Here is a 15125-nt window from a genome sequence, read left to right as displayed (position 1 = left end):
TGTTAGCTGGCTTTTTAAAGGAGGCTAAACTAATTCATATAGGATGATCTTGGGAAAGGGTTTAGTGTTTTCAGGTTGATTTTATGATGCAACCTTTTAAAAAATGAATTGTTTTAGCTATGTTTTATGCTGTCTCAATGATAAACTTGGTTTTAATATTTAATGTCTTTTGTAAGCTGTTTTGAGTACGTGGCCAAAAGATGGGAGGGTTTATAAGGCATATTATGATCGCCACCACTGGAACCCCAAATTCAGAGCAACATCCATTTGATTCTCAGGTGCTGGAAGCAAACATTATGGCATAGCCTTGTTTCCAATTAACTCAGAGGCCTGCAAATAGTCACTGTTGGGAGAAAACAGATGGACCTTTGGGTTGATTCAGCTTGGCAATTGTAATGTTTTAATGCCTTTACATGGAAATTCATACAAGAGCTATATAGATTTAAATAACCATACTAATAGCTTCAGTTATTGCTGAGATGAAAAATGAGTAAAGATATGGGCAGGCCATTTGACCAATGAATGACCTGCAAGCAAGAGAGTGAGACATGCTGAAAGAGCAGTGAAGTTCACTCTTAAGCAATCAATAGCAATCTAACAGGTCAGGACAACCTTTTGATGGTGCTGGCATTGCCGGAGCAATTTTATTTCCACATGAGAAAACATTATCACACTACAGACACGGCAAATTGCTCATATATAAACAATGGGTACCTATAAGGCCGAATAATTGCAAACTGTAAAACAAACAATTAAAAAGAGCATTGCTGAAACTTTTCTAATAGTTTTCTTTTGCCAGTCACAGAAGAATAATTCTTACAGGTTTCCTTACTGATGGCAATGCCTTACCAGTGTAGATGCTGGCATTAGAAGCTGGGATGCCAAACTGTGACTCGATGAACTTGGGGATGAAGGTAATAAAAGCAGTAACAATGGCACTCTCGGCTGTGTATGACAAACTCACAAAAAGGAATGTCATGTTGCTTAAGATCCTGACAGCTGCTCTTGGAAGTTCTACAAATGACACAAAAATAAAAATAGAAGTATGACACATGAACTTTATATATACATAATGAATGGAAAACAAAAAGAAAATCAGCCTGCTTTGAACTGGATTTTAAGGAATGGTTACCCATCCAAGACCTCTTCCTGGGGGTTCCACAGTGTGAATACAAAATAATCTTAGCATATGTTAGGGCCTTTCCAACATTCCCAAGTGTGATTCCACAAGTAGAAGTCTTAGGAGTAAATAACTCAGTGACAGACCACCTGCCTCACAGGTAAAAGACTCCAGGTCCAATCTTTGGCATCTCATCCTAAACAGATCGGGTAGATGGTGATGGGAAAAATCTCTGTCAAAACTCCTGGAGAGACAGTCAGAGTGGACATACTGGACTAGACTGACTCAGCATAAGCTAGGATCAGATGTCCAAGTCTCAGGAATTGTAACTGTAGAACTAAATAAACAATCCCGTTTGGCAGGCCTTGGTTATAATGAACAGCAGGGTACAGCCCAACATTATATGGATTTCAAAAGTTCCTTTTGATATGACTCTGGTTGTACAGAAGCTACTGCAGTATGGCTCCTTCATATGTGGGTCAGGAAGTGGTTATAAATGAGCCCATGCTGCAGCTCATTCCTATCTGAACAATACTCCTGGAAATGGGGGCAAAGTTAGCCTACAGTAGAGGCAGGATGTGTGTTCATCATATTATCCAAGTGACATGGGAAGGGGTTCTGCTACTGTGGTTCCCATGCTACCATGAAAAAAGGAACTGAGTGTAGAGACAGGAAGAGCATAGTGAGGACCGCTCAGTATGCCTTATCAGAAATCCTCCAGTCCTCAACCTCATAGGGACATTTTGCAGGGCTGATGTTTCAGCAACTGTCTTACATTTAAAAGTGCCAAGAAGAAAGAGACCGGCCAAGCAGGCTATAAATGAGCAACACAGACCACAAGAGACGATAGGGGGAAACTACAACAGCAAACACCCTCCTCTGCAACCTCCACTACTTCTCTCCTCACCACAAACACAATCATATCCCTAACTTTTCATATCACTGCAATTGACATAATTGTTGTAAGCATTTCAATTTGCCAGAGAGAACAATCCTCTTCCTGAGCACTGTTCTACCAACACCCGACCCCTGAGCCACTTGTGGGGACATAAGAGGGAGGAGAGGGGAGATCATTCCACTTTGCAGCATAGCCTGACCATTTTCAGGTCAACTTGGCCAAACAGCCAATAAGGGTGATTTCTCCCCCAACGTTTGTAATGAATACTTTTAATAGGGGCCAAGGAGAAGCATTACAGCAAGCCCTGGGGAATTAAAGTGGAGGTGGATGCAGCAATTTTTCATTTAAAATAATGAAGACATATAGCAGTCACTGCAAAAATTCAGCAGAATGCTACTCTGCAACTTTTCCTGACACACAGTCATTTAGAGGACAATGCTGAAAGTCTTATTTCCAGAAGACTTGCTCAGATTTGAACTACGCAAAAGAGAATGGTTGAGGAACTGCATCACAAAGTTTAGATGTGAAGAAAGCCAAAACTAAAAAAATGGCATGAAGCACATTTTCTTATAGCCAATTAAATCTGCTGAATTGCTAACCGAGCAATTATGACACTGCAATGTCAAAGAAAAAGAAAAAGGTGACATTTTCAAAGGTGAATATGAAACTGTACTGATATGCCAAGAAATGATGGTGCAGTTTTATGACAATGCCACAACTAGGTCACCAAATGGTGCTAGAATTATATTACAGGCCACAAAAGGTTGGGGGGGGAGAGTTAATACTACAGGTCGGTCACATTGGAAACCAACTATAAAGCAAGCCCAGATTTTAAAGCAACTTCAAACCAACCATGGTTGAAAATCCTGGTTTCTTTGGATTTCCCTGCTCAAAGACTAGTTATTTAGCGACTTCATGATTTAATTGTGACTCATACAAAAGGAAGGAGTGAAGAGGTTGTATGCACTGGCAAAAAGCTTATTCATACATTGTTGAGCCACTATTGGATGACCCTAAATCAGCCTCTATGTACCTCTTTGTGTCTTATTTTCTGCCCCATGTGCTTATGGGCTTTGAATGCCCAACAAGAGTAGTTTAAATAGGATATTATATATATTATTTCTGTTCCTAGTACCACCAACTATAATATATTACTTTTGCAGTGTCTTAAAACAGAAATTGTTTCAATTACATTAATGTATAGACAAAATTAAACTGGAGAAAAATGAAGGCAATTGTACATTTGCCCAATAGCAGATAACATATAACTCCTTTGCTTTCCCAATTTGCATAACAATGACTAAATCTTTACATACAGGGCAAGCTGGTTCTGTTCTCTGCTCTGGAAGTTATGATATTTGATATCTGAACACATTGAGTTGGATCCAGACTCACTAAAATCAATGGGACTTAAGTTGGTTGTGGCAAAGAGTGGCTGACACAGCACAGGCCTAACATATCTACTCAGAAGTAAGCTCTACTGAATTCAAAGAGAGTTACCTACTCCCCAGGTAAACAGGATTAGGATTTCAGCCTTAGTCTGGATTCAACCCATTGTATCAATTGCTTGGTGAGATAGCAGTAATTTGCAGCCAAACCTATACATGCCCACTCAAAAGTAAGTAAAGGTAAAGGGACCCCTGACAATTAAGTCCAGTCACGAACAACTTTGAGGTTGCGGTGTTCATCTCGCTTTAAAGGCCGAGGGAGCCGGCATTTGTCCGCTTCCTAAGGCAGTTTTTCCGGGTCATGTGGCCAGCATGACTAAGCCACTTCTGGCGAAACCAGAGCAGGGCACGGAAACACAGTTTACCTTCCCGCCCGAGCAGTACCTATTTATCTACTTGCACTTGATGTGCTTTCGAACTGCTAGGTTGGCAGGAGCAGGGACCGAGCAACGGGAGCTCACCCCATCGCAGGGATTCGAACCGCCGACCTTCCGATCGGCAAGCCCAAGCAGCACAGTGGTTTAACCCACAGCGCCACCCGCAACCCCAAAAGTAAGTACAGTGGTACCTCTGGTTACATACTTACCGTAATTCGTTCTGGAGGTCCGTTCTTAACCTGAAACTGTTCTTAACCTGAAGCACCACTTTAGCTAATGGGGCCTCCCGCTGCTGCCGCACGCTTTCTGTTCTCATCCTGAAGCAAAGTTCTTAATCCGAGGTACTATTTCTGAGTTAACAGAGTCTGTAACCTGAAGTGTATGTAACCTGAAGCGCATGTAACCCGAGGTACCACTGTACCAATGCGTTAAAAGGGACTTAACCCCTGGTCACTACACATATAATTGCAACTTCTGGCTACTAAACTTTATACTTTTTTCATGACAAGTTATTAGAATAACTAGCATTGCTCTGCAATTTCCAGTTGGAAGGCACTTTCAGTTTCAGAATTTCCAGTGTCCAGACTATAGTTGTGAATGCAACTAACCCACACCTCATTTGAATGACTGCTTCCTATATTTACCTAAGCACCCGCCAGTTCTCATTTTTAGACAGATGCCAGCATGGAGACCATCTACATGATGAGGAACTAGGGAATCGTGACTGGTGGTGATGACAAAAGCCACCATGCAGAGGCTGTTTCCAGCTTATCTAAGGCAGTAACAAAAACTGTTGGTCATATTCTTACATTCTTCCACAGTTACATAATCCATATGAGGCAACAGAATTGCGGGGCAGGGGAGAGAATGTGGCCACATGATGATTTATGAAGGTGTGGAGGAACACGGCAAATGTCTTGAATGATCCTGACATGCTTTGCACTGACTGCATGTGCCAGGATGTTGTGATTTAGCCAACAGCAACTGTGGATTAGCCAGAGTTTACAGGTGGTCCTGAGATAGAATACCATATGATACAAAACACTGGTTACTCTCCCATTTCCCAAGTGCACTATTGCCTATTAGCTTTCATTATCAATTTTCAGCAGAAACTAACAGTAATTGTATGATTTTAAACCTCACCCCAATCTGTTATTTAAAAAACATATATTACCTCTAACGTTCTTTCCAAATCCCATTGAAGCAGGGACTTCATGGTCTACCTGACTTTTACTGTTTGCTTTTTCTTTTACAATATCATCATCACTTGAAACATCATCAACGTGCATCTTCTTTTTCTTCTTTTTCTTGTGTCGAGGTGGAAGCTTTTTGGGGAAAGTAAACATTGGAAGTATGACAAAAAGCATTGCAGTGGCACAAAGGAGGAACCCACTCCACCTGAAGTTGAGAGATAAAAAAGAACAATTGCAGCTGAGCTATATGTGTACTGCAACCAGAAACAAAAAATAGTGACTGAGACTGTAGAAAGATTCTCTGCATCTTATAAAACAGAAAACATCCAATGTATTTCTAATTATTGTATTTTTCGCTCTATTGGACGCACCGGACCATAGGACGCACCGGACCATAGGAGGGGGAGAATAGGAAAAAAAATTGCTGCTTTCCCCCACCACCAGCCTCAAAGATCCCTGAAGCCTTTGGAGCGCAGCTGCACTCCAAAGGATTGAGGCTTCGGGGACATCATTAGTAGCCTCCGCAGGGCGGCGGGGTGCTTTGCGCAGCCTTCCCGAAGCTGGAACAGCGAGACGGAGGGCTGCGCAGCGCCCCGTCTCGCTGTTTTGGCTTCAGGGACAGCCTTTCAAGCCTCCACAGGGCGGTGGGGTGAAGGCACCTCGCTGCCCTGCGGAGGCTTTGCGCAGCCATCCCGAAGCTGGAACAGCGAGACGGAGGGCTGCGAAGCGCCCCTTTTTGCTGTTTTGGCTTCAGGGACAGCAGGCTCCTGTCCGCAAGCCTTCTGAGCCCGGCGGGAACTCCCGCCGGGCTCCGCAGGCTTGCGGAGAGCTGCCCGAAGCCCGGGGTGCACAGCGCCGCGCTCCCCGGGCTTCAGGCTGCAGGCAGCTGTCCGGAAGCCTGCAGAGCCTGGTGGGAGTTCCCGCCGGGCTCCGCAGGCTTGCGGATAGCTTCCTGAAGCCTGGAACACAAGAGGGGTTGGTGCGCACTGACCCCTCTCACTCTCCAGGCTTCAGCGAAAGCCTGCATTCGCTCCAGAGGACGCAAACACTTTTCCCCTTCATTTTTGGAGGGGAAAAGTTGTGTCCTATAGAGCGAAAAATCCTATAGAGTCACATGGTGACTAAAATTAAAAAACTGGCATACAAGTAAGAGTCACAACTAGAATCAGAAAGAAACAAACAGCCTGGTCTGCACATAACATTAAAGTGCAGTTTATTAACTATGGTTCATTAAGCTATGTGTGAACCCAACCAAGCAGCTTAACTAGGATTTTTGTACTGCCAAATCATGAACTGGCTTCTAAGAGACTGACAAAGCTTGGTTTGCTTTAACTATAATTTGGCATTAAGTATGAATCCATCACCCTTATTTAACCACAGCCTGTTTGGCCATCCCATCACAGATGTTCACCAAAGTGTAAAGCCATGAGGCAAGAGCAGCTAGAAAGCAAACCAAATGAGCCATGGTTTATTTGATTGTTTGTTTGTTTAAAAAACCATAGCTTAAAAAACCATCCATAAACAAACCACGGCTTCATATAATGTGCGAATCAAGCCAATATATGATACAAAATGAATTTCTATTAAATCAACAAAAACTTGGGGACAGAATATCAATCAAGTAGGCAAATAGCACTTGCAGTATAAACCCAAATAAGTTTGAAATGAATGTTAAGGCAGACAGCAGGTGTCTATTTCAGCAGCAAATTAAGCATGTCCTCCTCAGCATTTAGTAGGAAACTAAATGTTTTTATGTGGGACGCGGGTGGCGCTGTGGGTTAAACCACAGAGCCTAGGACTTGCTAATCGAAAGGTCGGCGGTTCGAATCCCCGTGGCGGGGTGAGCTCCCATCGTTCGGTCCCAGCTCCTGCCCACCTAGCAGTTCGAAAGCACCCCTAAGTGCAACTAGATAAATAGGGACCGCTTTCTAGCGGGAAGGTAAACGGTGTTTCCGTGTGCGGTGCTGGTGCTGGCTCACCAGATGCAGCTTCGTCATGCTGGCCACGTGACCCGGAAGTGTCTTCGGACAGCGCCGGCTCCCGGCCTCTTGAGCGAGATGAGCGCACAACCCTAGAGTCGGTCACGACTGGCCCTGACGGGCAGGGGTACCTTTACCTTTACCTTTAAATGTTTTTATAGACCCACTGTAAGCTTTGTACATTTGTAACACACTAGAAGACAGTAATTCAATCAAGATCTCTTAATGTCGGGAAATTAATTCCCCACTCACCAGACAGCACAACCCCAAAACTGATCCCACCCGCTGCCCATTGCTGCAGACTACGTGTTCAATGTAACAGTTCAGACCCAAACGCTAGCCTATTCCAAGGCTAGATAACATACATTCTGGTCATTGTGACCTATCAGTTATATGACCACTGATGCAACTTTTCCCCCATCTCTTTTGTCTCTAGTTACTAAGCTAAATTTGGCTCTCAAACTTCAGTTGCATTCCAGTTCAGTCAGAGCTTTCTTTTTAACTGTATGGTTGATGTATAGCAACCAGACAGCCATTCTGAAAGAAAATATTTTCTGGAGCAAAAACATTACAGAACTGGATGCTGACATGGACTCGGTATTATTCTGCCCTAATATTCTATTCTGTGTGTGGTTCACATGGGTTACCTTACTCTACCTGTGTTAGATTTTCCAGAATGAATATATACCGGTAGAGAGAGATGGAGACCTCCCACATTCCTAGGTCACCAGCTGCTGGCCATTAAGTAGCTGAGTGTACCATCTGCAGAACACCAATTAAGGAGCATCTGGTAGAAATAAGAAGCCATAGGCTTTATGGCTACTCAGTGCCTTGTAAATGTGCCTAATTATAGCACAGCACCCAGTTATTTCTGGCAGATGTTTGGCACTGAATGTCTGGAAAATCTAAGGCCATATTTCTTCAAGATCACCACTATTATTGTCATGGTTAGATTGTTCATGGTTAGATTGTTAACTCCCTTCCCTGTGACTCTCATATAATTATTGCTGCTCCTTTAATGTCGTTGCAGCTGTTTCTAACCCACTTGCTGCTAAAACTAAACAGTGCTTTGTCAACTTGGCTATCTCAGCAAACAGCAAGAAGAAATTAGGGTGCTAAAGTTGTTAACACTAATCAGATATCATCATGGTCAGTACCTGGATGGAAGAATGTTTGATACATCTATAGGAAGCTACTCTATGCTCCCAACAGAAGGGGAATGTGATTAATTGAGATTAATTAATCTGAAAATTCACTGCTACAGCATGGGCTGCTTGGCAAGCGAAACACAAGTAAGAATTGTCCTGTTGGTTCTAACCAAAAGGTCTATCTACTCCAGCATCTCTGGGAAACTCACAAGCAGGGCATAAAGGTGATGCCCATCTCTGTTGTTTGCGCCTGGCAACTTACGTTTAAAGTCCATTTAGCTATCTTGCCCACAAATCTGCATAAATCTTTTATTGTGACAACCCCTCTGTTGCTCAAGTAGACATGTTAGAGCATCAAAATTTGTGCCAGTACAATGTCTCACAACAGCAAGCTATAAAATGAGAATGCATGACTAATTATGCAAATTGAATTATTCTTACATATTAACTCCTATATAGTTGGAAGTGCAGAAGTATAGCTGGATATTGGCATAGAAACACACACACATACTCCAGGAAGGGAATCTAAAGGCTTTGCTGCAAATGCTAAAGTACTTGGTTTTAAAAAACCTTTTTAACTTTGAATATTTATTCATAGTTCTACATGTACAACTAGCAAACAACAGAAAAAAATAAGTGACAAACCAGCAATCAATCTGGTTAAACAATCCACAGATGCATCACGCACTGCAGTTACTCTAAACTCAGAACCGCCAAGGACACGGTCAAATGTTAAGCTGCTTTAACCACCTTCAAAAAAATGCTATTAGCTGGATCATGAATCCAATGTCAATGGTCATTCTCATGCATAACAGACATATGGCTGCAACTTACCAGTTACCGATGAAACGAGGGTCACTCTGATCAATATAAACAGTACTTCTAGGATCCACATAAAACCCAATAAGAACTCCGCCTAATAAATATCCTGCTGCTGGACCAAGTGCTCCCATTACATACATGATGGCTGAAAAAGAAAAGCAAAAGCCAACCCAGGACATGTCAAAATATACCATATTACAGACATTACAATATTAAAGCAGAATGCTAAAGTAATAAAAGATTTCACAGATAGAAAGAAAAGGAAGACGAGTGCTTTCCTACGATTTTGCATATTCTAAGGGCAGCCACTCCTGGCTTTTTCTACAGTTCCTATTGTTTCTCCCACATCAAACATCCACCCCCTTGCAACCACATACAGGATTGCCTTCTAAAAAGCAAGTTCCATTCCTGCTGCATGCTAATGAATGGTAGCATCGTACCTTTTTAACACTTCTAACTTTAAACAGCTAGATATTTCAGGGTATTTTCTCATTCCTTATTTTCAGAATAAGGAAAAACTATTTGCAGTGTCTGATTATTGACATATAAGTGGAGTAGGTAGACAACAGGGGAGGGAACAGACTGTGCTGGGGGGGGAGTGTCCTTTTACATGAGGCTTGGGCTTTTTTCTGGCAAGGGTCCTTGGGAAGGCGAAGGATGGAGCCAGAATTCCAGGCAGGGGCCATGTGGGACAGAACCACCTTGGCAGACTGGGGCAGAGGCACAGGGATGGCATGCAGAATGCACTGTGCTGTGTGGAACAAGCCCCTCTTGAGATGTAATACTCTGAACTCTTTCCAGAGTAGACCCAGGTATAAATATGCATATCTTTGGGGGAATACATGATTTGCACCCAAATCATCTGCATTTACCACTGGAATGTGCAGCAGCTATTTAGTCTAAACAGACATTACAGAGCATTTATTTAGTAATGCTGAAGACAAGTTTCACAGTTAGCAGAAATACTCTACTGTATTACAAAGATAAAAATAACAAATGCAGGCTATATTCCATTAGAGATGGGAATGCTGCCTAAAACTTAAAAATTATTATGAAGATACTGTATGCGGTCCTCCGTTTCTGTAAATATATCTTACTGGCAATATAAATATTAAACACCCTGACCCTTAAAATAATGTACTTAACTCTTCAATGCATAAGTGGAAATTAGGAAGTGGTCCCCTCCATTAACAAGTTACCAATCCCCACTGTGGTGAAATGTGATCCTGAATAGTCAGGCAATTGTGGTAAGATATGGAAAGTGAAACTAAAACGTGAAGCACACGTAAGGTGGGCTGTTCTCGTCACTTTTAGACAATAAAAATGCCTGCCATTCATTAAGTACCCACTATGAAATTTTAAGTAGCTAATGAAGAAGAGTTCCTAGCCTAAAACTTATTTACAATTGTATATATGAATATATATTTGCCTATTAATATAGAACTAGTGGGGAACGTCAGGCGCTACCCATGATTTTTTAGAAAACAACATAAAATGGTTTCTCCCCCCTTTATTAATAGTGTAATTTGTGAGTTTGGACCTATCACACCAAAAAATGACTGACGTCACACGCCGAAGTCATATTTCAGTCCACGATTTCATCCTTAGAACTTTGTGAGGCTGAAAGATAGAGACCAGTCCAAGTTCAGCCAATGAGGATCATAGTCTAGTATGCATTTGAACCCCAATCTCCTTCATCCTAGTCTGACACTTTAACCACTGCACCATACTGGCCTGTGGGCTTGTAAAGAATCTCAAATGCCGTACCATAATTAGTTTGAATTAATGAGGAAGGAAGTTGGGCAGAGCTGTCCAAAACCTTGATTTCTAGGGGGTTTGGTTGAAGTGGGGGTGTCCACTGGCCCACTGATTAGGAGCACTTGAATGCCCCTGCCTAAATAGCAAGTGGACAGACACTACCATTGGTAGGCATGCCACTGGTGGTAGTTTCACTGCACCAGCCTGGTCCAGGGAGCTAGTGCAAAAAGAGACATTCTGCCCCCTGCAAGACCTTCTGCCCTACTGGGTTCAAGTGGTGGTGCTCTGACCATGTCACTCTATCAAGTCCTATGTGAACAATGACCATTGGGTAAGTTTTAGCGTCCTACCTAACTCAACTTTTATTTTTTTTTTTACAATTAATATAGCGGATATTGTCTTTAAAACTTCTTAAGTGAAGCACCATTCCTATGTTATAAATTAATCATAGTTCCTGTCTTGTGGTAACAGTGCTATTTTTGAAGCTTCAGACTTACATTAGTATAACTGAAGAGTGCTTCCAAAGGAGGTGGCTGCTTTTAAAAGCAACAACTAGGGAAACAAACTTGGATTCACTTTCTGTTGTCTTGCCAAACTTAATTCACCCAGACCTTATGGAGTCTGCATAGATCTCACTCAAAATCACAATTAAAGCTCTCCAAAGATTAGCAATGTCTAGGAAGCAGTCAGATTATTCCCCCAATGCAGAATAAATTATATATTGTACTGCGTATCATTTATAACAACTGAAATATCTCCTACAACACAAAAAAGATGTTATTTTTCCCAATACTAAGAAAATAAGCACAAATTATCAACTATTATCAACAGAGGTGTCTGGCAGAAGGTTAAGGACACATGAAAAAAATACCTGTGAAATTCACTGTCACATATAGGGGTTGACCAGAACAGCAGCTTAAACAAGCTTTAGAAAAGGATCAGACTCAAGTCTTCATCAGCCATTCTTAATTTGTATCCATGGAGGAGGTTGGGACAACATGCACTGACCCAGCACTCCTGACCTTTCCCCATTAAGTGGTTATGTCTGAAGCGGGGTTGTTAGTGCATTTGACCAAATGTACTTACAGTTTTACCCACAGTCAAAAACCCTGAAGAATCAGAATTCACAACACACTGAGGATTTACAGTTCAGCTGAACAAACCAACTTTAGGTCAGCAACCTGCCCTTAAGAGAAAGTTGGACCGCGCAGGAGCAGTGCATGTGATCCCTCCACAACCCCCATGGAAAACAATTAAGAATGTCTGGTGGTTACAAGTACAGTAATGGAGAAAAGGTCTACCAGAAGCTATTATGTGTGATAACCTAGTGGAATTTCTAGGTTCAAAAACAACACATATCTGCATTCCAGATGCTTGGGACAAACAACAGAGAAGGCCATCATGCTTGTGAGTTTGCAGGGGTGTATGGCTGGTTGCTATTAGAAAGAAATAATGGGTTTTCACATGTACCTTACTTATTTTCATATGGCAAGATTCATATCAACCACATTATGGAAAACATTGACTTCTGAACATTTTTCAGCACATTAATCTTACCACATGGAATGGATTTAAAGACCTTTTAAACAGCAGCACAAAGCAGACCTTTTCCACACCAAAATACCTAGAATAATAATCATCAGCATTTAGACTCACTTTTTTTCCTTGCTGTTTTCCTTACAACAATCCTGTAAGGTAAGTCCCTACCAATTGGGGAGTGGAAGGAGGGAGACAGAGAGGCATTCCTAAGGCATCTGGTGAATTTATGATAGCGATGGTATTGGAACCATTGTTCTTGTTTTTATTATGCATTTTGCGATTTTATATTGTGATTTCATGTTGTGAACCGCCCTGAGACATGTTGGTATGCGGCAGTACACAAATTTAATAAATAATAATAAAAGACAGCAGAAAATATTCCTTGCACAGATGCCACACTCTAGATTTAAGTTCAACACTCTAGATTTAAGATACAGTTTTAAAAACTAATTAAATAAAAAGGTATTTACATTGCCCTGGAAAAGATAATAAAGATGCCACCAGGAGCCTCTTCGAGAAAGCTTTTCCTTAGATGAGGTGCCACTACCAAGATGTTCCTGGTCTTGGTAAGCCATTGACTGATCAGGCCAAAGGCAGAAATAGCAGAATTCATATTCTTGTGCTCGCCTATTGTTGCTCCCCACAAACTTCTCAAGATGTCCACTAAAGGATATTCAATCTAAAATCCATGCCAGAATTATAATCAGCAAACAAAAATTACAAGATAATTTTGGTTGGACTAATAAAGATATAACCCTAACACAGATTTTTGTATTTTTCTTATGAGCCCAACACTGCTACTTTCCCTTTTTTGTGAGATACTCACTGTTTTCTTTCCTTCACTTTCATATTGTAGGCGTGTGGACAAAGTCTGTTTTTAGTTTTTGCATAGCACCTTATGGTTTTAGGTGTTGAATAACAATAGTCTATAGATAAAATGTTGTAGAATTTTTGTAAGTAATTCAAATGCACACTCACGTAAAAGGATTCTTGATGTAGAGGAGGGGTGCATCCTTATTCTCACTTTCTACACATACTGTGTTCTGCGTAACTTCTGCCTGTGTATGTGCAAACAAGAATTCTGCCTCTTCTTGAGTTCCAAATGTGCCAACAATGTCTATGTACAAAACACCTTGTACACATGTAGTTATTTCAAAAGTGTTGTTAAAAGCCAATTATTTTTTAAGCCAACTAGAAAATAGGGTTTTCTTAAAGTTTTCTCTGCAACCAAATATACTCATGTCTATTATGAAAAAATGTTTGATATTTATAAATTAAATATAATTATCCCCTAATAACAATGTCACGATCCAGATAACAATGTACAGTTAATTTAAAAGTCATCTTTGTAACTGTCCTTAAAGAAGCAAAAAAAACCCAAGAGTACTAAGCAATACTATAGAAAATATTTCCTAATACTCAGCTCACAGTAATTTGATAAGACAACCATGTTGGTTCCTTTTTTCAGGATATGATCAAAATCTCCTTAAGCTACATGATGAGTTGCCTTTAACTTAGTACATGGAGCTGTGCTCAAGATGTTGCATTAGAAGCAGCTACCACCGCACAAGTAGTCAAACGTATGAATCAGACCTAAGATCTAATATCATAAGACAGTATGAAACTTAGGCCAGATCTCCATCTCTAGCATGTTGGAAGGGACTGTTGGGACTATTCTAAATATTAATTAAGAAAAGACTTCAATAATATGTTGTGGTATTTCCTCTCAACCAAAATTAATCTCATTCAGAATAATGAAGGAAAATAAATGTTACAACAGCAATTAAAACCTAAAGACCCTCTGGCATTGCTAGTTTCCCAACACATTTTCTATAAACATTCCCAAAATGTCAATATAAATGTAAAAAATATGCACATGTACATAATTTAAAGTCACCAAGTAAGCTCCAGGGAGCTTTCAACAAAGCAATTATGATTTTATTTTTCAGCTGAATACTGTGAATCCATCTAACAACCCTAATGTCCTATTTCTCTTATTAATTATAATTATACATTTTTAACAAAGTGTTTTTGCCTCTAGAAATAAATCAGATTTTGTCACATGCTTTTTTAAATTTTCAGTTCACATGAATTAAGTGCAGTAAATTAAATTATCCTGGGTCACAGAAGTATAGCCAGTTGAAAACTGCATTTGCAATCTGTGTTTCCTGACATAAAGCCATAATGTGGGACTAATTAGAAAATAAACTGAAGATCTGTTAGCAGATACATCACCACTGCATTTCGCATCACGTTTAGTTTGGTTCTAAGAACTGGTTCACAGGATCCATTCTTGCCTCTTTGATTCCTTCTCACCTTTGTCTTCTCTCTGGCTGTCAGCTCTAGTAAGAACGTAAGATGAACCTGCTTGATCAACCCAATGAGCCATCTAGTCCAGCAGACTGTTCTCATAGCGGCCAAAAGCAGGACCCCACTAGCAGTTGATATATACTAAAAATGGTATGAATCTTCACTTGCCTAATACAGTGGTGTGGGATGTAGCACAGGATTCATGGAAGATAAGTGAATCGTAATTTTAATGGTATGAAAGCAAAAACACCCCCCCAAAAAAATCTAGCTGCAAGTTCTCCATATATACCTCTAATCATGTTCACCATAAAATTCTATTTGCTGCAAGAATAGTTTGCCAAAGTATGAAGAAAGTAACCTCCATTCCCAATTTTTTTATCGCTGTTTGCCAACTGAAATTTACTTGGAATTTCTAAGGAGTGGACAGAGGTATTTTGAGAACTGCAGTTCTGTTTACTGAATTACACTGTTAGGAAGGCGAATGTATTTTAAAAATAGATTCGTGCTTTGAGCGTCCTGGTTTCAATAATTTC

General features: G+C 40.8%; 1 protein-coding gene across 3 annotated transcripts in view; it reads right to left on the bottom strand.

The window, feature by feature from the left end:
- Nucleotides 1-15125, bottom strand: part of SLCO5A1 (solute carrier organic anion transporter family member 5A1) — a 63977-nt gene that overhangs the window by 23940 nt on the left and 24912 nt on the right. For all 3 annotated transcript variants that reach the window (XM_053395933.1, XM_053395932.1, XM_053395934.1), the window contains exons 3-5: nt 8998-9130; nt 5018-5241; nt 850-1014 (exon numbers count right to left, since the gene is read on the bottom strand). In XM_053395933.1, the coding sequence (XP_053251908.1) occupies nt 850-1014; nt 5018-5241; nt 8998-9130 (522 nt within the window). The remainder of the gene's footprint in view (nt 1-849; nt 1015-5017; nt 5242-8997; nt 9131-15125) is intronic.

Source organism: Podarcis raffonei, chromosome 7, assembly GCF_027172205.1.
Source record: "Podarcis raffonei isolate rPodRaf1 chromosome 7, rPodRaf1.pri, whole genome shotgun sequence".
Taxonomy (NCBI): Eukaryota; Metazoa; Chordata; class Lepidosauria; order Squamata; family Lacertidae; genus Podarcis; species Podarcis raffonei.
Note: the sequence above shows the minus strand (reverse complement) of the source record. Positions and strands in the feature narration are given on the sequence as shown.